The sequence below is a fragment of the Rhinolophus ferrumequinum genome, chromosome 18, assembly GCF_004115265.2.
Source record: "Rhinolophus ferrumequinum isolate MPI-CBG mRhiFer1 chromosome 18, mRhiFer1_v1.p, whole genome shotgun sequence".
NCBI lineage: Eukaryota > Metazoa > Chordata > Mammalia > Chiroptera > Rhinolophidae > Rhinolophus > Rhinolophus ferrumequinum.
In genome coordinates this window covers 27,714,862-27,742,058 of record NC_046301.1, presented here as the reverse complement: position 1 = coordinate 27,742,058, position 27,197 = coordinate 27,714,862, and the positions used below count along the sequence as shown (strand labels likewise).

At 40.6% G+C, this 27,197-nt stretch overlaps 1 protein-coding gene across 4 annotated transcripts in view; it reads left to right on the top strand.

The window, feature by feature from the left end:
• Nucleotides 1–7,413: 7,413 nt before the first annotated feature.
• Nucleotides 7,414–27,197, top strand: part of GASK1B (golgi associated kinase 1B) — a 43,833-nt gene continuing 24,049 nt past the window's right edge. The window contains exons 1-4 of one of the 4 annotated variants that reach the window (XM_033134891.1): nucleotides 7,414–7,751; nucleotides 8,142–8,298; nucleotides 8,980–10,116; nucleotides 25,217–25,431. In XM_033134891.1, the coding sequence (XP_032990782.1) occupies nucleotides 9,210–10,116; nucleotides 25,217–25,431 (1,122 nt within the window). In that variant the 5' untranslated portion in view covers nucleotides 7,414–7,751; nucleotides 8,142–8,298; nucleotides 8,980–9,209. Of the gene's footprint in view, nucleotides 7,839–8,141; nucleotides 8,299–8,975; nucleotides 10,117–25,216; nucleotides 25,432–27,197 lie in introns of all 4 variants that reach the window. The other 3 variants (XM_033134889.1, XM_033134890.1, XM_033134892.1) reach the window with 3 other exon arrangements.

The following is a 27,197-nucleotide window of genomic DNA, read 5'->3' as shown; positions in this document are numbered from 1 at the left end:
AGACTATAGTAGGTGAAATTTCTTGCCTTCCTTCATGACTTCTTCCAACATTTTTTTATAGTGAACAAATGATTTTCTAAAAAGTCAAAATGGTGTCAGGACAGGTCATCTGTTATAGTTAAAGCTGGAGTGCTACATCAGCAGTTAATAAGGTGATGGGCAGCCATCTCACCCTGCCTTCTAATGTACAATCCAAACAGAATTCATGCAAGCCAGAGAAAGGAGGAAAGTTTTCAAGTTTTATTTCATAGAACTGTGGGGATACCAGCCAAATTTCTTCTGACATGAAATTTTCAGTTGCCTTTGTGAGAGATGACCACTGGTAGCTCACCATATGAGCCATTTGGGTGCTAGGGGAAGGCGCACAGGAAGAAGACCGGTGAGGCAGTGGCTGCAGAGGCGTGGCAACCTCTGGAGCCATGAGCTCCTGTTGCACAGCATCCAGAAGTCAGGCATGCAGTTGAGGTGCATGCACAGGCTCCAGAAGTGGCCAAGTAGCATGGATTGGGCCTTTGCCAAGTTGCAGGGGCTGGCAATACACTGCCTCCCTGATGGCTCTGTGGATGGCACCTGGGCCTCTGTATTTCTTGCCTTTTCTTTTTATATCGATCATTTGCTTTTGTTATTTTTAGCATGTTTTATAATTTTCAGTCATGTTTCTGATTATGGATACTGAACTGTAGAGGCTCTGTCTATATGATACTCTTCCAAAAAGTGATAAGATTTTTAATCACAAAGAGTTTCAGTGCATGATCTTGATCCAGTCAAGACTTGGTTTTAAGCTGTTATCCCTTACCTATTTTGGTTTTGGCTTTACTCGTAGGTGTGGCCATTAACCCCAGGGAATGCCCCTTCCCAGATCTCAGGCCTGTGTTTAGCAAGCCTCCTCTGTCTTAGATAACAATCTTGAACACCCCAATGCTGTTCAGCTGCTGAAATCCAGCTCAACTCTTGTGCTGCCTGTCTGCTGTTCACTGCTTCCCTTCAAGCTTGCTTTGCACCTTTAGAGCTCAGAAATTGACCAGCAATTTGCGGGACATTTGAATGCAGGTTTTTGAGCACTCTCTCTGAGGTTCCTTTCTCTCCGATATTTTACTCCTCAAATCCCATCTCTTTTGACATCCCCGAACTCAATCTCTGCTCTGATCTCCAAGACCACTGCTTTCTTCTTGGGCTCTTTTCACCCTTGCCACAATTTGGAAAAAGCCCTCAGGAAAATTCTGAGGTCAATGTGGACTGCACCTCTGTGCTTCCTTTTCTGAAGGATTCTAGCTGTTCGATATTACTTGCACTGGCTCTCCAGTGCCCTCAAAGGATTGTGTATATATTTTTCCAACTTTAAGTTATTTTTGGTAGAAGATTTAGTTCAACGTAAGTTACACTGTTGAGTCCAGGGCCAAAAATTTTATCGACTGAATTTTAATTTCAACAATTTGTTTGAATGACATTGAACATCATTTCTGAATGTGGTTTTTTATTTATTTTTAATACGTATTCAATCATTTTTAATCACTGCTTGTTGCACGCTCAGTTTGCCTTCCTTTAAACATTTTTCATGTATACTAAATTTATATTTAGATTATGATAATTCTAAAATTTCTCTCTCTCTTGGGGTTTGCTTTCTTTTCTTCTTCGTATGCTTGGTAATTTTTTTATATTTCCCTCATATAAAGTGATCCCAGTTTGTAGAAGTTTTAAATGGGGTAATACTTCATTTTTACAGAACTTGTAAACAGTGGATTATATATATTTTTCCTTATTTATCTTGAGTCTAGCTTTGAAGTAAGAAAGCCTTGGAGAGTAACTAGCCTGATGTACTGCTGAAGCAGGAGTTATACATTTTAATCTTCAATTATGCTCTCTGCAAAACTTAGAAAAATAATGTTTAGTGAAAAGATTCACCAAGCTTCTTAGGCATTTAAAAGTTTAGCTGCAGAAATTCCAAACCTATCTTATTAAACTTTTTTCATTTATTTTAAATATTTATGTATTTTGGAGGGAATGTTATCCACTAGTTGAAACTGAACTAATTTCTTTTAATCCTTTAAATTCTTGTTTTTTTTTTTCCTTAAGGAAAAAGAAAATGCCTTTTCTTTTTTTCTTCCAGGATTCAAAAAACGATTTAGTGAAAATAAGCTTTGGTTCACTTTGAAACATATGACAGATTGGTAGGTGAATTATTCATCAAACTAAGTGAATAATCTACAAAACTAATCAAACCAGTCTGGTACCATCACTTGCCAGGTGAGAAATTTGGCCTGATTAGAATTGTCCTGTCTAAGGTGGTGTATAGACATGATCTACTTAACTATATTGAGGCAAGACAGAACAAGAAGAATTGGAATCTGAAACTAGACACATCTGTTAGGTTTGGACAGGCTCTAAGCGTTGGTAGATGGGGAAGTAGGTGAACTGAAAGAGCTGAAAGTTTTAGAAGGGAGTCTAGTCTGGGAGGTAGGATCCTATACAGCCCTTGACTGTTACCATTTTCGATATCGAAATGGAAATCGTTTTCACTGCTACATCCAAAATGACTTGAGAGTACCTGTCATACAGTGGTTGCTCCAAAAGTATTTTAAATAAAAAAATAAAAATAAAAGAATAATATAGACATCTAAAGATGTGGCAGTAGACATCCCCATCTGTGATAACCCATTACAAGTTTCTCCGTAACAGGGAGCTACCTGCCAGGAGAACTGGCTAGCTAAATTGATCCAAAACTTGGGTGGCCTCTCCTGTGACCAACGGGTAAATAGGCATGGTCAACTCAATCTCCCTTTGTCTATAATAAGTGAATATTTCTAAGATCTGTTTCCTCCCCACCCCCCATAATGTCCTGGTAATAAGAAAGTTAACTCTTCTATTACTATTGTCATGAGCCATTATCATTTTGGTAACAATGCCAGAGTCCTGGGGGGAGTGTATCTCAGGGGCCTGAAGGATTCATATCACCTGAGGGGAAATTCTTCAGTGTGTGATGTACACTTCATACCTTGTATGACAAATGCTCCTAAGTTGAATTATAGTAAGTCCTTACTTAACATTATCTGTCATAGATAGGTTCTGGGACCTTAAGTGAAACTACGAATAATGAAACCAGTGTTACCAGAGGTTAAACAAGAGTTAAGTTCCTAGAGTTATCATGAAACAACATTGAATGAAATGATGTTATTCGAGGACCTGCTGTACGTTGCCATTCCTGTATAGCCTCGCAGTGGTTACCATAGGCTAATTCTACATAGCACAGTCAAAATGAACAAAGGGTTGAATCCAAAGTAGCAAGCAGAATATACAACATACTTCTGATTATCTTTGAAGTCCTTTGTTAAGCATAGAAGGAGATAGTGAGCAAATTCTGGATAATTTGCTGCATTTAGTAACTTAGTATAACTGACGACTGTTTCTTGAACTTGAAATTGTGTGTCAGTCACTGTTCTGTCCATCAGTGTTTTCTTATGGTCTCGTTAGAGAGTGCTTACTCATTAGTATCATCCTTGCAAGGAAAAGAGAGCAAGTGAAAGACCCATACTTCTTACTGTGTATCAAGCACTGTGCTAAGAGCTTTCCATATAACACATAATTTAATTCTTAAGAACAATCCCGTGCACTAGATATAATAATCCTGGTTTTTCAGATGAGAGAATGAGCAAAATTAAATATCTTGGTGTCCTAGTTCAAGCTGCTGTAACAAATTACCATAGCTGGGTGGTTTAAACAACAAAAATTTATTTCTGACAGTTCTGAAGGCTGAAAAGTCTGAGATCAGAGGGACAGCATGGTTGGGTGCTGGTGAGACCCCCCCCACCCCCGCGCCCGGTTTGCCGATGACTGTCTCCTCGCTGTGTCCTCATGTGGCACAGAAAGAGGAAACAAGTTCTCCTTTGTCTCTTCTTCTGAGGGCATTAACTCCATCATGAGAGCTCCAACTTCATGACCTAATCCCTTCCCAAAGACCCCAACTCCAAATATCATTACATCGGCTGTTACTGTTTCAATATATGAACTTTGTGGGTACACAGATATTCAGTCCATAGCACTTGCGAAAAGCACCTTACTGAGATAAGAATATTTTGTTTACAAATTCCTCAACTCAGTGCGGATTTATTGTCAAAAAATATATCATCTGGCCATTTCTATATTATAAGCAATTACTGCAATGACAAAATAAGGAGTATTTCCTCTGAGCTGGTGATCCCTTCAATCAAGGTTGTCTTCATTCTCCAAAGAACTGTAAAATGATGTGCTTTTTTATCCAAAGCATTGGTTATTTCCTAGAAAAATAAGTTATATTTAGAGAAATGACATGTTCATTTCGTATCAAAATATTTAATTTTCTTTTATGTGTTATACTGCTTTGTATCTGTTTATTTTTTTTAGTTTCAGAACCCTAATGCCTTCCTGACAAAGCTTTTTGGCTTATAGTTTTTGCCTATGCAAAACATTATGTGGCCATGGGAACTGCCTTTTGGAAAACAGTGTGATTTTACTTCAACAGGAGTCTTATGGGTGCAGACTGGGGATGGCCTGTAGAGGATTTGAGTTCTTCCTGCAGTTTTCCTTAGATGGTCCCTCCACACCCAGCCACGGGCATTCCTGGTTTTCATTCCATGGGTTGTGAATTGTAGTCTCTCTCAAATTTCTTCTGCCCTGGTATCTGCATGCTATGACCTTGCTTTGAGAAAAGGACTAGAATTTACAAGGCTGGGTAGGTGAAGGTGGCTGGGCAGATATTAACATATTCTGTCTTTTTCCAAACAATGGATGAAATGTTGAGAAGGATATAGAACTCTCATAAAGAGGGAAAAGGTAGAAAAAAAGTCTTATATAAATTGCAAATATTGTTTTGCATCTTTCTACAATTTTTCACTTTTCTATCCTTCCTCTTTTCGCATTTTCCTATTTTCCTCTTGGCTTGCCACATTCTTTTTGGGAGTCCTTTTCTAAGGCAGTGGTTCTCAAAGTTTAGCATGTAGCAGATTACTCAGAGGGCTCGTTACAATACAGATTACAGAGCCTCTCCTCCAAGAGTTTCTAACTCTGTAGTTTTGGGCTGTTATTTGCATTTCTAACAAATTCCCGGGGTGGGGGGTGGGGAATGGACGCTGCTGGTCCAGGGCCACACTTCGTGGACCACTAGTCTAGGGACTGTGCTTCATGATCTCAGTATCTTTATTTACTTGCTCATCTAAGCACTCATCATTACTGAGACATTACTGAGCCCAGCAGTGCCTCAGACGCTGCATACCTCCCACAGAACCCAGCTTTAGTAACTGGCATTTAGTGGGTCTGTAATACATGTTAAGTGGCTCTGCAACCTACATTTTCCTGGATCTCACCAGCCTAGTGGGAGTGACTCAAATTGCACAGATTCTTACTGTCTCCTGCATACCAGTAAAACAAGACCTCCAGGACCTCTCAAAAGCACTCAGTTGTGTCACAGGGATATGGCACCGCTTGTCATTCATGTGCTATAACTCAGTCATTTTTGGTTACCAGACACTAGCCTCTCTCACAGATATTTTCTGTCTGTGCAGCTACTTAAAGGTAACTCACTGCGGAACCCACTGCCGTTGCTGCTGCTTCCCTGGGAACCATGAGGCCCACGCCACGCCTGCCTCCCACCAGGGCTTCCACAATTGCCAACACCTGGAAGTGGTGAGGAGCAAGGGTTGCTCCGAGACCCTACATCACATTTCCTTGCAGGGAAAACCAAAGTGCTGCTGGGGCCTCAGCATCTCACAGAGTACATGCACATATCTTCATCAGTGATTGCCTGGGGCTTGAATCTACTGGGCTGGTGAGGTGGAAAGGGGAGGATGGGCAGGGAATGTGATAGCAACACAGTCTGTCTTTTCTAATCCAGATTCTCTATCAATTTATAAAACATGCATGTGTAGTTTCCACACCCCAACAATTTACCAGATATGTCACAGATGTCTGAATCACAGTGGTGGGGGACACAACTGAGTCTTACAACTACAAGATAGGAATGAAAAAAGGACCCCTAATTTTTCTCGACCTTTTTCTCTTGCACTTTTATGGTGTTTATTTAGAACTCTAATGCATTTTTTAATGTGCCAGGTTTAATGTAACCAGAGGCCTTCTTTCCTTCCTTTAAATGTCCTCTGCAGCTTCTTTCTTTTATACAAACTATGCCTCAGGTGAGGAGAGAAGAGATAATTTGTAGCTCTGCACTAGTTTCCTGCAAGGAGCCTAAAAATCAAGGCAGCTTAATCAATCTTTACTCCTCTACACAGGCTGAAAACCACTGCTGCTTTGGTCATTCTATCCTAAGCCAAAAGGACCGAGGGCCAGGTGTCTGTCCTGGCTTCTGCATGTGTGACCAGGAAGCACGAGCAGGAGGCAGAGAACTGAAGCCTTCAGTACCCACAGCTGACATAGAGAAGTTTAGTGGTCTAGATTGTGTCTGGGGGCTTTTAGAAGGATAAAAACCTGTTGCCCGATATTTCAAAGTATCCTTCTGTCACCACTCTCTCATTTAATCAGCCCAACAGATGGATGAAGTAAGTGGTATTATTCTTAAGGATGGAAACTGAGGATGAGAGGTCAGGTTCCTTGTCACAAGGGACCACAGCTAGGCAGTGAAGGAAGAGAACTCCAAGCCAAGGCTTTCTCCCTCTGGAGCCTCTTCTCCGAACATCATACCCTTTAGCCTCCACTAATCCCTCTTGTGGCTTAAGGAGAGGCAATCTATTAGTCTTCTTCTAATACAGAGACATTTTTTGAGGGAAGGGGTCAATCAACCAAACGTATTAACTCATACAACTCTTATCTACTTCCTAAACATTTCTTCACTAAAAAAAATTGCTTTCGAAACAGCTAGCAGCGGCTTCTGCTTTTTATAACTTGGCTTCTGCCAAAGAGTTTTTAATTTTTAGAGTCAGCTCAGTTATTTGTCTCAATATGTGAAAATAATAAGAGTTATAATGAAACAGCTCTTCCGTGGTTTCAAGAAGTTAACATTTACTATCTAGAAAATAATTCTGTGCATATGGAAGTGTGCTTTAAGAGTTTGGAGCACCAAGAAAATTGCTTTCATGCTTGAATTCTTACAAAGTTTAGCCAAAATCTACAGGTACTTCAAGGCCACAGTCAGTACTGGCATTGTTCCTTCTCTTTCCTCCATGTGGCAGAACTTTTACAGAGGAAGAGGTCTGAGGAAGAGTGCTAAAGTAACAGTTCTATTATAATTTTTGGTATTTTATCACTTGAAAGTATATTCCTTCCTTCTCTCTATATTTCAATCCCATAATCTTTTTGCTTTGTAAAATGTAGTATTTTTAGGATTGACTACTATACTGTAATCTCTTACCCTCCCCCCAAAGTATCACAAATGTTTTTTTCCCCACGGGGAAGAGAATCTTGTCCCTTTCTTGCCTTCTGATTCTATTTGCCATAGAAGCAAAAAGAATATGCCCAAGTGAGGTCTGGAGGTCATCAACTTCTGTCTTTGTGCCGGGACATGCAAACTGCCTAAGCCAATTACTAACCGGTTTTTTTAAAAAACCTCCAATCAGAGAGAATCCAAGACTTTTTTTTTTTCGTGATGCAAGTGCGCAGTATACGTCTTTCCCTATCTATGTGTACACTTATCTCACTGTTCTATTTTATTCTTCATTTGTGTTAACCCTTTCTCAATTTTTTTGAAGTTTCAGGCCTTCTCTTCTCAGAAGTGGTAGCAGACAAATGTTGGAGACAAATGTTCCTCTGTAAACGGCCAAGATGGGAAGGTGAGTCGTCGTCTCTGGAAACCCTGGTATTCTCATCCCCAGCTAAGTGGGACAGACAGTGGGATGACAGCATTATCATCGTAGAAGGTATTTATTGGGCTGCTGCTAAGCAAACATTCAAGCCTTTTTTAATTCCACAAGACTAACACTTCAGAGTCTGTTTCCAAATAGGACACTAGAGGGCTCCCAGGGGTTAAAAATAAGTGGAAAATTATTTGAATGAAAACTGCTTCTGTACGGCATTTGCTTTTTCAGAATTTAAAATTACAGTTTATTTTTTAAACTCTTTTTTTTAAACCTCACCTGTCTTAACATTGGGTTATAAGCAGTCAGTTTACAAGTAACTGGTTTGTTTGTTTTTTTTTTTTTTTTTTGCTTTGCAATCACTAGTTTTCAACGGAGCTTTTAAAGCCGAGCTGAAATATTTGAAATGTGGAACCCTCTTGACCATGAAATATGTTCTACTTACATGCCTCAGCCTTTAAAAGTTCTTTGCATTAGAGTCAGGGATTACATTGTTTCTGGAGCCAAGCATGGGGCCAGCTGTGTAAGTACAGTTGCTTATGGTTTCTTCTTCTAATTAATAATGTGAAAAACTAGAACTAGAGATCCTTTTATTTTCTTTCAGCTGACTTTGGTGGAAAGAAAAGGAATAAAAAGCAGTCGGATTTGTATGTTGTGTTTCTGTGTGTGTGACAATAAATGTAACTGCTTTCAAGATATATGGGCATTTATGGCTCTATAGTAGAGTGATAATAATATCAGATAATGGAACATACGAAGAAAAAATGGTTCTGTTAGATTAAGAGAATATATTTCTGAAGTTGAATGTTAATTAGTTAACTAATTAGTGCAGGATTTAAAAAACAAATATGGGATAGCTATAGATTTTTAAAAACCATCTATTACTTATTTTAAGTTATTTTTGAATTTCAAAAGGAAAAGCCTGGTTTTAATGCTTTTCCTTCGGAATCAAATTAAATGAATCTAACTACAAGTTCTGAAATATTCTTGGATTTTTGTGGCTTGTTCTGACTAATTTAAACTGAATATCAGATCAATACATCTATCTTGTTTCTGTTTCTTAAATTTCAGGATAAAACAAAAAACATTTAGTGGTGATAGTTATGAAAGGAAAAGGTTATTTCTTTCTTTTGCTGTTGGAGAGGAACTGAATTAGTTTGAGATTATGACTCAGTTAACTCTGTTTCCATTCATTCGCAGAAAGAAGCCACACTTCTCCTTGGGGAGACTGATAGGAGTGTAAAAGGTTTGTTGTGGCGAGTGTCACAAACATCCCCAACTCCATCACCAACGCTTTACTTCCATCTCTACCCACCGGAGACCACTTAAGGCATCTAAGTGAGGCAACAGCTGAATTCAGGAAACCATGCATCATGTCAGCAGGAGCCAACTTCAGACTTTAAACTCTGTTCAACATGTGGATGCAGCAGAGAAATGACCTGTCCAGACAAGCCAGGGCAGCTCATAAACTGGTTCGTCTGCACCCTGTGCGTCCCACGGGTGCGTAAACTTTGGAGCAGCCGGCGTCCAAGGACCCGGAGGAACCTCCTGCTGGGCACTGCCTGTGCCATCTACCTGGGTTTCCTGGTGAGCCAGGTGGGGCGCGCCTCCCTCCAGCACAGACGGGGCCCGGAAAAGGGGCCACAGCAGAGCCGCGACACCGCTGAGGCACCCTTCCCTGAGTTACCCTTAGATGGTACCCTGCCTCCTCCAGAGTCCCAGGGTAATGGGTCCACCCTGCAGCCCAATGTGGTGTACATTACCCTACGCTCCAAGCGCAGCAAGCCCGCCAATATCCGTGGCACAGTGAAACCAAAGCGCAGGAAGAAGTATGCAGTGGCATCTCCAGCCCCAGGACAGGAGGCTTTGGATGGACCATCCTTTCAGCTGCAGGAAGCTGCAAGGGCAGCTGATGCTGAATTGCCTGGGTACATACAGGGAGGAAACCGGGCTAACACTGGACGACCCTGGAGGTTGTTACGGGGGCCGGGAGTACGAGGTGATGGCTCAGATTTCCAGCTGCCCCAGGCCAAGGAGAGCAACATCAGGATCTACAGCGAGAGCGCCCCCTCGTGGCTGAGCAAAGAAGACATCCGCAGAATGCGCCTGTTGGCCGACGGTGCGGTGGTGGGCCTCCAGCCCCTGTCGTCTAACAGCCAAGCTCTCTTGCTGGTGCTGGAGGGGAGCACCTCTGGCTCTGTGCCTGACTGCGGCCCTGGCCCCTGTGGGCTGGTCAAGCATCCGTTGGACATGAGTGAGGTGTTTGCCTTCCACCTGGACAGGATCCTGGGGCTCAACAGGACCCTGCCTTCTGTGAGCAGGAAATCAGAGTTCATCCAAGGTAACAGCTTCCCATGCTTTGTTTTGCAGCTGTTGGGGATTCGGGTTGATTTTCTTTTTTCCCTCACTCTCTTTTTCTAAATGATTGTCTCCACCCACGTTTCACATTTGGACAGCAGCAGCAGCAGCATGTCTTTCCATATGCTTGGCATTCTTGATTTTCCCAGTTTGGGGAGGATCTGACAGTTCCAGGGAAATGCTGTCCTCCACATACAAGAGTAAGCCCACACTGTATAATCCTTGCTCTCCATTTCCCTTACTGTACTTCCCAGTGGCCTATTGAATCTAATTAAATCCAATGGCAATTTGCGTGATGAAGAGAGGAAGCCAGGGTGATCTTGCTGACAGTCAGGCATATTATTAGATAGGTTACTATGGAAGTATGTAAAATTTTGTTCGTTAGTTTTTAAAAGTAAGGGGGAAGTAGGTTATCTTTGTTCAGCAGATGGAATCTTTTTAAAAGGCCCAGAGCCAACCCAAGTTAGATGCAGCCCCTTGATTTTTCGGAATGGATTTAACCTCTCTATTCAACAGAGAAAATGAGGCAAAAATAGGTGATTGTTCAGTATATATGCTAACTAGCCATGTGGTTTTTTTTTTTTCAAGTCCATGGCTATGGTTTATTGAGTCTGATTTCCAAGATTCTCTCAGGTGACAAACATTTTGGCAGGTTCTAGGGTATGTAGCCAGTCACTTCTATGGCATGGTCTATGGCCACAAAGTAGGGTGGGCCAGTGGCTTGTGTTTAAAAGTAGAACAATCCCAGAAGGACTCCAAAGAGATTATAAACTGAAAGGATATGCCCTTATTCCCTGTCACCATAGAATTTAGTATTTTAGTGAGAGTCCCATGGAGTCTGGGCTCGAATGAATTAAAACCCTTGGGACTGGCTAAGAACTAAACTGGATTTCTAATGGCTTTAGGATCATAATTTAATTTTAGAATGGGTACTTCTTGAAGTACCAGTGATTTACTTAGACAGGTATGGCATTCCGTACTTATGCTTTATGTCTACATGCTTCAGAGTCACAGGTATGTTTTGATGTCTCAAGTTTATAAGGTAGCCCACCATGATTATACTGATTATGCTGATGTGGAATAGCCCCTCAAACTTTTGTTTTTATTTTTTACTTTTATTTATTTTTTATTGGGGAATATTGGGGGACAGTGTGTTTTTTAGGGCCCATAAGCGCCAAGTCAAGTCAAGTCACTGTCCTTCAATCTAGTTGTGGAGGACACAGCTCAGCTCCAAGTCCAGTCACCATTTTCAATCTTAGTTGCAGGGGCCTCAGCCCACCATCCCATGCAGAAATTGAACCGGCAACGTTGTCATTGACAGCTCGCGCTCTAACAAACAGCCATCCGGCCCCTGCCTCCGGAAGCTCAGCGGCAGCTCATTGTCTTCAATCTAGTTGTGGAGGGTGCAGCTCACTGGCCCATGTGGCAACCCTGTTGTTCAGAGCTTGCGTTCTAACCAACTGAGCCATCCAGCCACGCCCTAGCCCCTAAAACTTTTAGTCGAGTGTTGGTAAAAGCTAATTTTTATTGGGTGCTCACTGTTTGCTAAGCACATACTGATTCATATAGTTCATACATGCACTTCTATGATTCTCACAACAATGCTAAGAAGCAGGCACTATTATTACTTCCATTTGGTAGATAAGAAAATTGGGGCTTATTTAGGCAAAGTAATTGGTTTCAACTCCCACAGCTAATGTTAACAGCTAAGCTGGTTTCGAACCTAGGCCCAGAAAAATCAGAACATAACCTCTTAACCACTGGCCTTTGGTGGCTGTGTTACTTATTATCCAAACTGGGACCCTCTGAAATGAAAGAAGACATTGGTGGGAACTGAGACAACAGGCATATACTGAGGCTGTCCTGGACATGGTGTAATCCTTGTTACACGATATTGCCATTTGTTTCCATGTCATGAAGGCCCCTGTGAAGAGAAGGTGAACTCTTGAATATAGCCTGAGGCACGCTACTCTGATATATCCTTTGATCCTCCCTAGGATGCCCCTGGATGGAAGTTGGGAGAATAAAGTAGTGGGTAGGAGCCTGGGCTCTAGAACGGGACTACTTGGATTTGACTTTACCAGCCATGTGACCTGGAAATGTTACAGTGTCTCTTCATGCCTCAGTTTCCTCAGCTATAAATAACAGTAATACCTACCTCATGAGGCTATTGTCGATATATGGAAAACGTGGAACCAGTACTTGTCGCGCAGTAAACCTTCAATAAGTATTGGCTGTTTCTATTACTACACTAAGCACGTAAGTTAGCAAATTACTCACAATGCCTCACATATCATTTCTTTATGGGACGGGACTAGGACTACAACCGAGGTCTCCTAACTGCGTAGTTCAACTTTGCGATACCACAATTCCTCGTACATATTTATTTCTGTTTTCTGAATATCCAGCGTCTTTGGGAATAAAAAGGGGAGTTGCACTCAGTTTGAAGGAAGGGTTTATAATCCCAACATAGCCTGATGTTCCTCTCCTTTCAGAAGTAAGTGGTGATGGAAAGAAACAAACGAGATTGTATTTAATTCAATGTGATGAATTAAATACCTAAGATTATATCTCAAACAGTACGAGATTTTTCTTTGTTCTTTCTTTGATACCTTCTTGGATTTAGTTATTTAGAGTTATAAAATCAGGCCAATTTCCTTAAGAATCTGTGAAATAATTTAAATATAGTTATGAGCGCCCTACACCATATAATTCTCCTTATGTAGAGGATTATACGGATAAGGTACATTAATAGATCGGTTCTGGTCACGGTAGGAGATATATAGACAGTTTTAGGTTCTTGGTATCTCTCTCTATCCACCTATTTCTAGTCTTTTCCTGACTTGTGTCTTTCTTCCCCTGATTTCCACAGAAGTGTGTATTTTCCTTTTAGGGTGCTCCTATTCTTCTTTCGGTCCAAGCTTTGCTTTATTTTCACCTCCCTGTCCATCTAAGGAGGTAATATATTTTATCTAGTTACCCAGCACTTATTTCTGGCTCATCCTATATCACTGCTTTGTTTATCATTCCACATCTACCTCCCAGTGGAGAGTCTGGCAAACAGTAGGTGCTCAATAAATATTTTTGGACAATGCAGGAATGCATTCTTGGCCCGTATCACTGTCTCTAAACAGTAAATCTATGTTTCCCTCCAGCTTCCAATACTCAAGACAGGTGCTACTGATTTTAGACCTAAGCCCAGGCTGGGATTTCTTTGGGAGGATCTTATAAAGATCTCCTTGTAGAGATAATGAAAAATGTCCTTGGCAGACTCTGTATAATGCAAATCAAACGGTTTATAGAGCTCTTGTGAGGCCCATCAACATGGTCTGCTGGCCTCACACTCTAATGTAATTTGATAATGAGGTTTCTGTAGGAGGAACAATAGGATTTAGTTTAAGTATATCTTTCTCTGATGGTCTGCCTTGGTTAGGAGTAGATCTTTTCATATCTGGGAGGGTGGGTAGCCAGCAAATCCTGTAAATTATCTTCCTTAAGTGTAGTTCCTGTTCTCGGACTTTTGATTAATGTTTGTGAAAATAAATTCATGGTTAGTACAAACAATGTAGCTAGTCTGTATGGTGGGTTGGATATAGATATTTGGCTTATCTCAGTTGATCTTTCCAAGAAATCTATGCAGTAGAATTTTTTTCTTTTTTAACCTCCATTTTGAGATGGAGGAAAAGTACTCTGAAGGCAGCTCAAGGTCATACCATCAGTTAGTTGTCCAGAAAGATTTCAAACCCTTGTCTTCTAACTTCCCAGTCTTCCCTCTTTTCGTCAATCTTCCCTCAACAGATCGTATAAGATATGTTTTCTTTCTCCATCACCGCAAGCTATTAGTGGTATATCCACTTATTTCATATAACTAGAAACAGACGACGCACACACGAATGCACAGATACAGGCTGCGGGAACCTCTTTTTTCTCAAGGAGACAACAGCCTTAGCCGCTGCGAGAGTGATACTGATGATACCATGTACCAGGCACTGTTTTAAGTACTGAGCACACATTATCTCACTAAATCCTTGTAAAATTTTTCTGCGGTGGGTACTCCATGAGAGACATTTTGTGAATGTGGAAATAGAGGCCCAGAGTACTTAAGTACCTTGTCCAAAGTCATATAAATTGCCTGCATGTAAAAAGAGTACACGACATATAAAGAGAGATGTACAAGTGAATCAAACACTATGATCTGAACGACCTGCCTGCCCCACCTGTTTCATCTGTTGATTCAGTCCACAGATAAAAGGTCCTAATTATAAAGCTCATCCTCAGTGATTTTTTTTCTTTTTTTAAATTAGTAAAAGTGACATGTGCGATCCCTTCAGCACAGAGCCACAAGCTCAGGTTAGTCTGGGACACAGGTTCTTCGTTGTATAACTTAATGAATTCTAGGTGATTCTCCTTGAATACAAAAATATGTATGTGAAATTAGTAGACTTAGTGGCTTTGTCTTATAGACCATACCATTTTCTGACAGGTGTTACCCCAAGGAGATCCCAGAAAATGCAAAGGGTATACTTGGGGAAAGGCCAAGTAGGAATTGCCTACAGGTGTGTCATATTACAAAGCCAGCAATTATCACTGGAACAGAGGCTCACCATATGCGTGTCTTTGCAGGAAATTCAAAAGTGAATGGAAATGTAGTATCAAAGGGCTTTTTAAAAACAATCCATATTTGCAATAATGAAATCTTCAATTGTGAATGTATAATGAATCTAGTGTTCGGCATCACACAATGCCTGTACTGCATTTGGTTTTTTGCCCACTGTATCACTTCTATAAAGCAAATAGTATTGATACTTTAAATGTGGGAATCCTGAGGCTCAGTGAGGTTATGAAATTTGTTAGGGACGCATAGTTTGTGAGTAGTAGAATCGGAATTTGTACGCAACTCTGCCTCATACTAAAGCCTCCTGATGTTGTTTTACTTCATACATGCCACCTCTCAAATATACCTTGGTATAATTATGGAATAGTGACAAAAATGTGCAAATTTTGGCATGTGATTTCTGATTCACCACCATGCTAGCATTTCTATTTAATTTTGTTTTTCAATCTAACAATTTAACATTAATAGTATGTTTACCCAAAGGGAGTATTGCATACTGCTCTGAGTGTTGCTACGAGGTGTGTTTTTTGTTTTTAATGCAAGGCAGTGCTTACCAGATTTTCTTGTCTTAACAAACACTGTCATATAGATGCTAATGTAAATGAACATATTAGGTGTTTTAAGCCAAATCATCCTTGCAAAAGTCCTCCATCATGACAAAGGTTAGCAGGTGCCATGTGGTGCTGATAACACTGAGATAATTATTTTAACAAAATATTTTTAAATGTTTGTCTAAGACAAGACAAAGCAGACTATGTCCATGTAAAAGAAGAGGGCTCAAGAAAATCCAGCACCCCTCTGTGATCTTCTGTTTAGCAGCTTTGCCAAAGCTGTCCCTGGCAGTTTGCACAGTAATATGAATGGATCCCAAGAGACACCATTTTGGTAGCATTTAAGCATTGTGCTATTTTTCATGCCCAGCATGGAAGATACATTATGTATGTTTTATTTTTAGGATGCTGCTCTGTTGCCACAGAGCTGTCATACGGAGTTAAGGTAGCCTGTTCCCAGGAATTCTGCACGTCAGGGCTGCTTAGATAGCCCACTGCAGGCACGCTACCAACTTCCATTGAAATATACTGTTGATCCCAAGTTGCTCACTGTTTCCAACTTGTGTTGACTCTTCTTAGCGTAAAGTAGGAGAGATACATTGTGTATTTTCCACTTTCTCTTCGAGTCCCTGTGAGCAGCAGCACCGTGAGTTGCGGGTAACGGCGCAGGTACCAGAGCGAGAGGGTGGGCAGCTGCACATTTCATGTTGTTTCAGACCCTCAGGTGAGGAGGACGGGGGTGTTTCGTAGGAAGTTATGAAAATAACCCGGATCAACTTGGAAACACACTGACTACAAAATCCTGGAAATCTTGGATGTATCTGCAAACCTTCTTAAAATATGTATTTGGAAATGCAGGAATCATGTTTTACTTTTAAGAATCTGGACTGAGAGCACATTGGGTTCTTTATCAGAAGAGCCCTAAGGGTATTTCTTTAGCAATCCGCTTGATGCTTTCATTCATCAGCGAACAAGTTTACTGAGCATCCACTCCAAGCAGAGCTCTGCTCCAGGGTCCCCTTGTTTGCTCAGTACAGACCTTCATAGACAAAGTGGGAGAACCGAGTAACCTTCTCTGCTGTGCCTCTGTAACTTGTCCCCTGATCTCACGCGTAGCTGGGATGGAAGGAACAGTGAATTGTTGAAACAGGGCTCACAGCATAAAAGGTGGACAGGCCGCAGCTCCATGCAGTATACTCCCCTCTACAGTATCACTTTATCTTTTTTTCTTTAAGAAGTGTTTATTGAGCACCTGCTATGTACCAGCCACTCTTCTAGTCATTGGGCTACATCAGTGAACCAAACAGTCAAGAATCCCTGCCCCTGTGGAATTGACACTTGTGGGCCATGAGAGAGTTCAGTGGCCTGGAGGAAATCACGTTGCCATTGATTTCAGGATTCACGGCACCCGCCTGAGCTCAAGGTCATGACCTTTCTATTAGAATATGTTCTCATCTGTCTCTAAGGACAACACAGGTGCGGAAGGACTAGACAGCCCCGCTCCAACCTCCATTAATGGGTAACTATGGAAATTCCAGTTGAATTCAGTTGTAATCGATAGCATTTACTTTCCATGGGTGAGGCACCGCTCTAAGCCTGCAAAAGAAGCCACACAGTCTCCAATTCAAATAGCTTTGTAGTTAAGAGCATGGACAGGAGTATTATTTCGCCATCACAAAATATCACAGGCTGCATAACTTAAACAACAGAAATTTATTTTCTCACAGTTCTGGAGGCTCGAAGTCCAACATCAAGGTGTCAGTATGTTTGGTTTCTTTTGTGGCCTCTCTCCTTGGCTCACAGATGTCCACCTTGTCACTATGCCCTCAGGTACGCCTCAGTGCACGCCTTTCCTTGGTGTGCACACATCTCTTGTGTCTCTGTGTGTTCTAATCTCCTCCTCTTACAAAGACACCAGTCAGATTGGATTAGGGCCCACCATAATGGCTTCATTTTAACCTAATTACCTCTTTAAAGCCCCTGTCTACCAATACAGTCACATCCTGAGGCACTGGGGGGTTAGAGCTTCAACATGTGAATTTTGGGGGTGGGGAGACACAATTCAGCTCTTAACAACTGGCAATCTAGGCATCTTGAATTTCAATCCTGGTTCCTAACTTGATAGCTGTGTGATCTGGGATAATTAACTTAGTTTCTTTGTACCTTATTTCTTCATTAATATAACCAGGATGATGATAATAAAAATAATGATGATGATAAGTACTTACCTCTTAAAAAAAAGAGCTGTGAGAATTAGGTGGGTGGATACCTATAAAATATTTGTAACAGCACCTAACACATAGTAACACTCAGTAAATGTTACCTTTTATTTTCATCTAATTTCCAAGCTGATTCAGCTCTTCCTTGATGTGTTTCCTTAGATGTGTTTCCTTAGATTTTCTTAGTTTCTCTCAATTAAACTAAGTAAAACAGGCACCTAAAATTGTCATTTAAAGAAAGTGCTTGGAGTTGATCGTGGATAATAGCAATACCTTATTTGTGGGGTGCTAAGCACTTGACATTCATTATCTTACTACGTTTGATAACAGTCCCATACATCAGATATTGTTGGATGGTTCTTTGTGGAAGAAATGAGGCTCAGAGAATAACATGCGTCTTCTAAAGGCCACGGGTTGTGGGTGGTGCGGCAGCGATGTAGACACTGGTGAGAAGGATGCCAGAGTTTTGTTCCTCGTCAGTGTGTGTACCGAGTCCCATTATCCCTTCACATTTCATGTTAGCCTACAATGGTTGTGGCCTGGGGCTTCCTGGTTAATAATGCATCCAGATTGTAACCCCCTTTCCCCACTGCATTTCTGTCTGATTTCTGATGCCTTAACTGTTTCCTTTCTCATGACAGTGATTTGGGGTCAGAAGGAGAGAGGCAGTGGTATGTACACCACCCCTGTTTTCATCATTCCGGGGTCTCAGAATTAGGGAGACATGGGAGTGGACTGTTGAGCCCAAGCTGGATAGAATGAGGGCCTGGAAACCTCTGTACACCCCACCTTTGTTTCTCAGGTTTCTCGCTAATCCTTCTCAAAGAATGCATTGCGAGTAAGGACGGTGAAATCACTGCTTACTAGGATGTCACATCAATCAAACCGGTCCATTGACCATTCCTTAGAACCTAAGGGCTATTAGATGAAAATTGAGGGACCCTGAAAAATTCATTCATTTATTCATCAGTCACCATTTTTGAATGTTTGCTTTGGTTGAGATGTTATGTCAGGAGTTGGAAATCTGCAGGTGATTAAGAAATAGTCCCCTTTCTCACAGAGCTCTCAGCTTGGAGGGCAGGAGACAGCTAAGCAAACCCACCATGCCAGAAGGGTATGATAAGGACCTCAGTGGAGATATTTTTAGGAGGCTCTGCAAGTACAGAGAGGGAGAATTTAGCCCAGAAAGTGTGTGTGTGTAGGGGGGTCGGTAGGGGAACTGTATAAACTTCCAGGAGAGGTAATGTCAGAACTGGTTCTTAAAAGTCACCGTGGGTAGAGTGAGAGATTGGGTGGGTGTAGAAAGGGTAGATGTGTAAAAAAACTTGTGAAGGCAGAGTGTGCTTAGGAAATTGCAAAACAGTTCTGAAAAAAGGAGGTTAGTGTTGTGGGAGGGGATGAGGTGAGATAAAGCTGTGGAGAGCGGGCAGGTTTAACGTCATGTAAGGACACAGTAGACTTTATCTTGCAGATAATGGGGAATCATTGAAGGCCCTTGAAGAAGAGGAGGGATGTAATCAGCTTTGCACTGTACAAAGGTCACTCTGGTCAGGAATTCATGGCTCCTTTATCTCCATTTATATAAACACTGAATTGCCCAGGACAGGGTCACCCTGACGTGACCGAGACTTCATTTACAAAATGGGATTGTTTGTGGAGCCTGTGACCACATCATCACCATCCTCTGAAGTCAAATTTGATTCCTGTTTTTTTTTTTTTTTTTTTTAAATGGAATATTGAGACAGGAAGAGTCTGGGAGGCTTGGGAGTTTCCATTTACATAGCGGAAGTCCAGGGCAGGCCTAGAAAGCAGAAGTTCCTGTGTATTAGTCAAAGGTTCAGCACAAAAAAAGGCACTGTTTTTAAATCTGATGATTTAGATTGTTTGAGTAGTTTGTGATGGAGGAAGTCACAAAATATCCTCCTTTCCTGTTTCTTTGGCTTTGCACTTAGCTAACTCTTGAGGAAATATGGAGATTAATTCAGTCTAACCTAGAGAAAACAAGTTATGAAGTGAAAAAAAAACACAGATGGGTAAATATAGTTATTATTTGTTTGAACAAATATATTCTAAATCACACAGAAATCTATTTCTGGGACAAACCCCTATGTCCAGAACTTGGCTGGCTATATAGAATGTATACATATAAAAATCTATGGAATTTTGCCTCTCTACCCACCCTCCGCCCCCTTTTTTAAGTCATAAAACCCAAACACAGGTTTGGCTCTCCTTAATACAGAGGGTGCCAAAAAATATGTACACACATTTCAAGAAAGGAACAAAAACTGTATTACAATTGTAATACTCAATATATACCAATAACAAAAGATGGATACAAGTCACGTGTATACCTTTTTTTGGCACTGGTATTTGACAGTGCTGCATTTTCAGTGTTTCACGGGATTGTGACACAATCCTGCCAGACAGATTTGAAAGGTACTCTTCACCGCAGGAAAGTCAGTCAGGATGGCTGGACGAGCTGGCTCATGCCCTGTGGAGACCAGTGATGGAGTCAAGAATAGAATTGACATCATGACTTCTTTTTCTACCTCCCTGCTCTCAGCTCCTTTTCAGTAGAAGTTCTTCTCCTTATTAACAGCAGCGTTTCACCACAGAGCTATCCTGGGGCACACCATTTCTTCATTTCTTGGCTTTACACTGAGAACTCAGTCTTCATTTTTGTCCTTCTCTTTTTCCCTTCAAAATACTCATTAAACTGGCCCGCATTTCATTTGGTCATCATTACATATATGCACTGATCTGTTTCTACTAAACTCTAAACTCTCTAAGGCCTGGGCTTTGCCTGGGTCTGGGATCTCGTACAGCTTCCATTTTCTGAATTCTTATATATCTGAAACACTGGAACCAAAGGTCCAGTTGAGGACAATTGCACATTCTTTCTTTCTTTCTTTATTTATTTTGAATAAGTCAATTAGCAATATTTAAAACCCAGAGCAGAAGTAGAATTTCATCTAATCCTGCAAATTTCCTCTTCCCTCCAGGCTGTGACAGAGTCTTGCATTCCTATGTTGCCAGTTCTCACATTGACTAACTTGTTCACATCCCGCAATTCTATGCCTAGAGACCTTACCTCTTTCTCACTTCAAATACTTTTTAATTGCCCAAACCCTAAGGCAATAGAAAAACAGAACAGATAGCACTTAAGGGATCATTAGCAACAAGACAACTGCTAAGCTATCATTGGAGTTACATCAGCATAACAATTGCCGTCGGCATTAAGGTTTTTCCTTCAGTGCGTTGGACAGTTGCAGTGGAACCCGACAGAATTTATTCCCGGTGACAAAGATGAGCCTCACCTTTTGACTGGCCTTCGTTTCCTTGAATGGGTTTTGTGGAGTTGTTTTTAATGAAGGGCTCTGAGCTGGACTGTCACTTTCCTTTTTGCCTTGTTCACATGGAAGTCGTCCACGTGATAGAAAGGAATTTTCTATATCAGCGCTCAGGACATTTTTACTTATTTTTGCTCAGTGACAGACGCAGACAGACATTCACAACCCCTCCCAGTGGGCTGAGCGTCTCCCCACAGGTGAACAAAACCAGCCCGCTAGTGTTCAAAGTGAAGGGCAGTTCATAAATCCAGGCAAAGGAGACTGTGCGTGGCTATCATTCTCAGTGAATTTTCCCATTTATATTCTCATAAGAATGGCTTTTTTGTGTGCTTTTGAATAAAGAACAACTTGGGAGAACATGAGAATTCAGGGAAAATATTCAGATTTGGGGGAAAAAATAAGCTTTCCTGGCAAGTCTCATTTTTAAAGACAGTCGTGTTACCTTTAATTCACTCGAACACCCACATATCTTTTAAACCCTGCTTTCTCACCACTCTGACAGTTAGAATTTTATCTCTTCACTGTTTAGATTTCTCTAGAGAGTACATTACTGCATCATTCTGACAAACCCGAATGCGAAGAGATGAATGCTCCTCATCTCTGAAATATTTCAGGGTAAGTTGCTTTAACCAGTTTCCTGTTTTCAGAGGCTATTTTTCTGTCATCCCTTCAGATCTATCACAGTTCTATTAATTCTCTTCACAGCCACATTTTTATAAAAAGTGGAATTCTCCTCACAGTAGTCCTCACAGCTCAGAGGTCTGGAGCCATACTGTTATGACTGCGAGGGCCATACACCCACATGTGCCGCGCGGAGACCCCTGTGTCAGTCTGAGACCTGCTGCTCACCTGCCGGCTTGGAGTCTGGCAATCCCCCTTTCTGGAGGTGCACTGATTTCCAGCGCGGCAGGATGGAACCTCCTTATGTGGTAGTCAGCATTCAAAGTATTCTGCTGACGGACATGGATGGGTGTGAGGCAAAGCACGGAATATTAATTGGCAGCCAATTATTTTTATCAGCGGAAAGCGCCCCTTGGCAGTTGGAAAACAACTTTTTATATAGCAGTGTAGAAAATGTGGTATTCAAAAAATTTGATGATCTACAGTAGAGAAATGGTAAATGAAATGTGATACACTCATAGACTAGATGACGGGGTGATACCCTAAAGTCTGTCGGCCAAAGATGGCCCACGCCTGTTTTTATATATGGTCCTTAAGGATGCCGATGGTTTCGACAACTTCAAGTGTTGGGGAAAAAAATCAAAAGAAGAATCATATGACTGTGACGCTTGAAAATTATATGCAATGTGAATGTTGGCGTCTATAATACAGTTTCATTGGAGCATAGTCAAGGCCATTTGTCTTTGACTGCTTTTATGCTACAGAAGAGTTGAGTACTTGCATAGTTGAAGAGTTGTGAGGGAGACCATTTGTCTCTCAAAGCCTAAAATATTTACTACCTGCCCTTAATCAAGTTTGCTGACTTCTGAGCTATATTAGTGTATTTCAGTTAAAGTGATGCTATTTAAAAATATTTAATTAGAAAAGAAATGTTTATGGTATAAAATTTAGTGAAACAATCATGACAAATTAATCATGTATATATAAGATAATCCCAAATAGTTTATTTTCTTTGCACAATTTTTGCCTCTTACCCCTGGTGGAAATGTAAGCTCCATGAAAGAAAAAAAAGTCATTAATTAATTCAGGTCTAGAGCAGGCCTTGGCTCACAGTAGATGCTCAATAAACAAATAAAGACCAGTTGAAGACTGATGAATTATGTGATTATTTACTGTATATGTGTAATAACAGTCATAACAAAACCGTTCTGGCATATATGTATATGTTAGATACCAGGCTGAAAACTGTAAGTGTGCGATCCTAACAACAACCATTTGGAAGGTACATTATCACCCTCATTTTATGGAAGATAAGAGCAAGGAGAGGTTGCATAACTTGTCTAATGTTACCAAGCTAAGAAGTAATGTGACCAGAATTCAAAAGGTCTGTTGAATTCCAGAGTCTGAGCTCTCAATAAGCTTTAACTCCTTAAATTTCTAAAAATAATTTACATTTTCAGGTGAGAAAGAAAGGGATGGAAAAATACCAGAGATGAGTAATCCAAATAACAGAACCAGTTACTAGGATATGAGATTATAGATGAATTTTGTTTCTTAGCTATACATTTTAATGTTTTTCCACATTTCTTAAAATGCACTGACTTTTAGATTGACTTTTAGTTACTTTCAAAATAAGAAACAAATGTTCCTAAAGGAAAGGAAAAACAGCCCGGAAGGTTGTTAACTGTTTCAGTTGTTTATGTGGGTATGTGTTGTTTCCATGAGAGTGCTGTGTGAATTGCTGAGGAAACTGCTGGCCTGTCTGTCTCACATATTGATTTGTGTTATTGAAATTCCACATTAGGTTTCAACTCCCTTTGAACCGAGTTCCTAGCACTGAGAATGCAAAGTGCTACCTGTGTGTGACCTTGGTCAAAAGACATTGACAGATACGGTTTCTCGGTGTTTATCTTTAGAAGTCTGTAGTAGCCACGTCTTTGCGAGCTGTGTTGTGTCTTCTATTTGTTAACGCTGGTGCATTATCTCCCACTGCCTAATGGACTGCTTTTGCCTGGAATGTATTATTATTTTTTTAATTGGCATAGTATTTAGAGAATACCCCTTTAGGTCCCAGCAGCCCCAAACCATTTTACAAAGTGTAAGGAAATAAAAAGGAGAGAGGTAATGTTAAAAATGAAGTTCTTTCGTAACGGTTCATGTATTTTTTTTTTCCCCTCTGTTTTTCTCTTACTTCGATGTCAATGACTGTGGCATATTTTCCACAATCTAAGTGACTTTCCATATGCCCTGGCCAAAATTGAGAGGCAAAAAGGAGAAAGATTTTTTTCTTTTGAGAAAACTGGAATGCAGGTGATTAGAGTGATTAAGTGAATGCTATTAAAACTGTTGAGGTTGCCGTAACACCCAATTCAGGCTGGAGAAGACGACGCTTTCCTCTGTTAAAGACCAGAGGTAAGAACTACACCAGAAGGCAAGGCAAGCAAGGTGCTGAACGGTGTCTTCAACAGAAAGAAAAACAGTTGCATATTCAGACCCTCTCAGCTTACTTAAAAGGGCTTTTAAAAATTCCTGTGACGTGTCTAGACATTCCAGTCATAATTTCAGAGTCTTCCGTTGCCCAGGCCTGTTAAAGTGGGCTTTTTTTCAAATCTTTGTGACTCCGTTTTGTTGTTGTTGCTTTTTTTTCCCCCCAAGAGCATCATTCTGAAAAGCTATTCATCATCGTCTCTTGGTGACTTTATTTGGCAGAAATGGGAGCTTAAGAGTGATGTTCCCAGTTGTAGTTTGAAGTGTCATTCCATGTACCCCACGATATGGTGTTCTCTGTTCATGCTGCCTGCACTCAGGCTTGCCATTCTTCATGCAGTGTAGCCATGAAATGTCTAAACTATCGAGAGTGAGACAAAAAAAAAATTTGAGTGACAGATTTTTTTTTGGAAAAATCATCTGTACATATGCATTTGAAGAAATGTCATTTGCTTAATGCACTACGTGAGGTTATACAAGAGTAAATGATCTATTACTAAAAGTAATGATGTTTCTATCAAAAGAGAAAACAAAACAAAACAAAACAATACCTCTGGCTTATTTTTTTCCTTCGGTGGAGATTATAGTGACTGGTGTGAACCATACCATTTCACTGTTAAATTTGTGACTTCTAAAAATTCTTTTTCTTCCTGACATCATAATGTGGCCTCAGAAAATCAGACAGTTGTTATTACAAATAGAGAGCAGCTCCACTCAGACACTGAATAGACAATTATAAATGTCTGGATTCTTTCCTTATTTGTGGTGGCTGCTTTTAGATGTGGAATAAAACCACATTAACCAGAGGACGTTGCTATTGGTGGTTAGTGGCCAATTCCTGCCACATCTAGAAAGTATCTTGTTTAAAATTTTTTTTTCCTATCATTGTCTAACAATAACTTTCTGTTTTATATGACTTCTATCAGGAAGTTATCATGGAGGTATAAAATAATAAAGCCTCAGAAGACAAAGGGACCATAAAATACCATCCAATCAAACTCTCACATTTGACAGGTGAGAGAGTGAAGCTGTGAAAGAATGTATGGGGGTGGCCGGTTAGCTCAGTTGGTTAGAGCGTGGTGCTAACACCGAGGTTGCTGGTTTGATCCCCACACGTGGGCCACTGTGAGCTGCACCCTCCTTAAAAAAAAAAAAAAAAAAAAAAAAAAAGTATGACTGTCTAAGGGCACACACCGAGCATTTGCATGCTAAAAATGTGTTTGTTTTTGGAATTCCATAGATGGCCACCCATTTCCTGTCATTCTCTGGGATTCATCTTTGTCTCCAACAAGTAATGAAACCCACTCATCTGTTCAACTCACCTGGGGGACTTATCAGCAGTTGTTAAAACAGAAGTGCTGGCAGAACGGTCGAGTTCCCAAACCTGACTGGGGTTGTACTGAAGTACATCACCATGAGTGGTCCAAGGTGGCCCTCTTTGATTTTCTGTTACAGGTAAGTTTATCAAATCGAGTAAGTGGTTATCTAAGACTGACACTGAATTATAGATGTCTGACACTAAGGAATTTTCTTCATCTTGAATTTTTATGAAGCCAGAGTTTAGGTTCTATAATGCTATCTATATTTGGCAAGTGTACTACCACATTACAAAATTTTCTATCCTTTTGGGGTATATTCAGAACTACCCTCAGCCCTTTTATTAATTTCTAAAGAAAACAATTATTTAATACTACAATCCTGTGATAGTCATACTCACCATAGACACAATTTATTAAGGTAAGCCATCAACAGCTCTTCAAGGTGGATGGTTTTCCACACATTTGGGCGGTGAGAAAACTGAAGTTTGGTGAGATTAAGTAACTCACCCAAGTTCTTATAATTACCAGAAGCTGGGGCTGGGATTCCCTGGGAATCTGTTGATGGGAAAAATCTGATTTCTTTCCATCATTGCACACTGTGTTTCAATGGTCATTTGGGCATATAACAGCCACCATTTCCCTTGTTTTCTTTCTAGTAATTTTTTATAAATATTTCGTTATAATTAAATGTTGGAGAAAAATGAATATCAACCATCTATAAAATTGAGTGACTTGACATTTTACAGGTTTCTATACCTCTTATCTACTTTTGATAAAGATCTCATGACTCTTTTCACCCCCTCATTCTGATTATTGCCTTTCCCATTCTCCATTTTAGAAACAACTGACTTTCTGTTGTTGTACTGTTATTTAGTATTTTGTGGAAACTTAGGACTATCTTAGGACATTTGCAAAGCATTCTCCTTTTTTTGGTGTCTGACATTTCAGGAAGGAACTAAAAGGGACAAAGACGTAAGAAAGAAACCATTTTAGTACAGAGTTCACAGTCTAGGCATTAGGAACTTTCATGAAGGAGAGAATGATTTATGATGTCAGTGCCACAGAGCCACCAGTGAGAACTGAGCTGGAAAAGCATGAAATTTGGTTTGGCAAAGAGGCAATCAGGAGTCACCAAATATTGTTGAAGAGTCCAGATATGAGACTCACACTGGTTTTAAGCACCCTCTCCATTTTTACAAGTAGAGAAGCTGAGGCATAAAGAGGTTATGATCGAGAGCTGTGAGAAGTGTGAGACCTTACCTTTCTTGAAAGCTAACAAGTTAGTCAGCCATATGTTCATGGATGCTAGCAGAAGACAAAGGACTCCTGGGGCAGAGACAAATGACCTTGTTACTCGTGGTTCAGCAGGTGGCATGAACTTCATAGTCCTTTGCCTCTCATGTCCCATGGAGTGATACATACCGGTAGTGGCCCTGGTGAATACCGCATGTAGTGGGTTTGTGTCACTGCTGACTCTGGGCTCAGGAAACCAATCTTATAAAAGGCTGCCTAAAACAAACCTGCCTAAAATCTGCCCCAGAAAGAGACCGTATATCTTGGTCAGGAAACAAGTCTGTCTTCCACCTCAGAGGGAGACACTCTTTGTATCTTCCAAGGCTGTTTGCTTTACTAACATCCTTGAAGAGATAGTACAGAATAAAACCTGATATAAGATGTGCAGAAATGTCATGGACAATTGTCTCTCAACAGTTACCTAACTTGTTCGGTATTACATAGCTAGTAAGTTCCCAAATAGAGATTTCAGTTTGACTAACTCTAGATTTGATATTTTAAACCATTATTGTATAACAACTACCAAGTTATCCTTAGGTTAATGAAAGAAGTCAGTGTGATAAAAATGCATCAGCAATGAAGTGGAGAATGAATGAAAATGTATAGGGT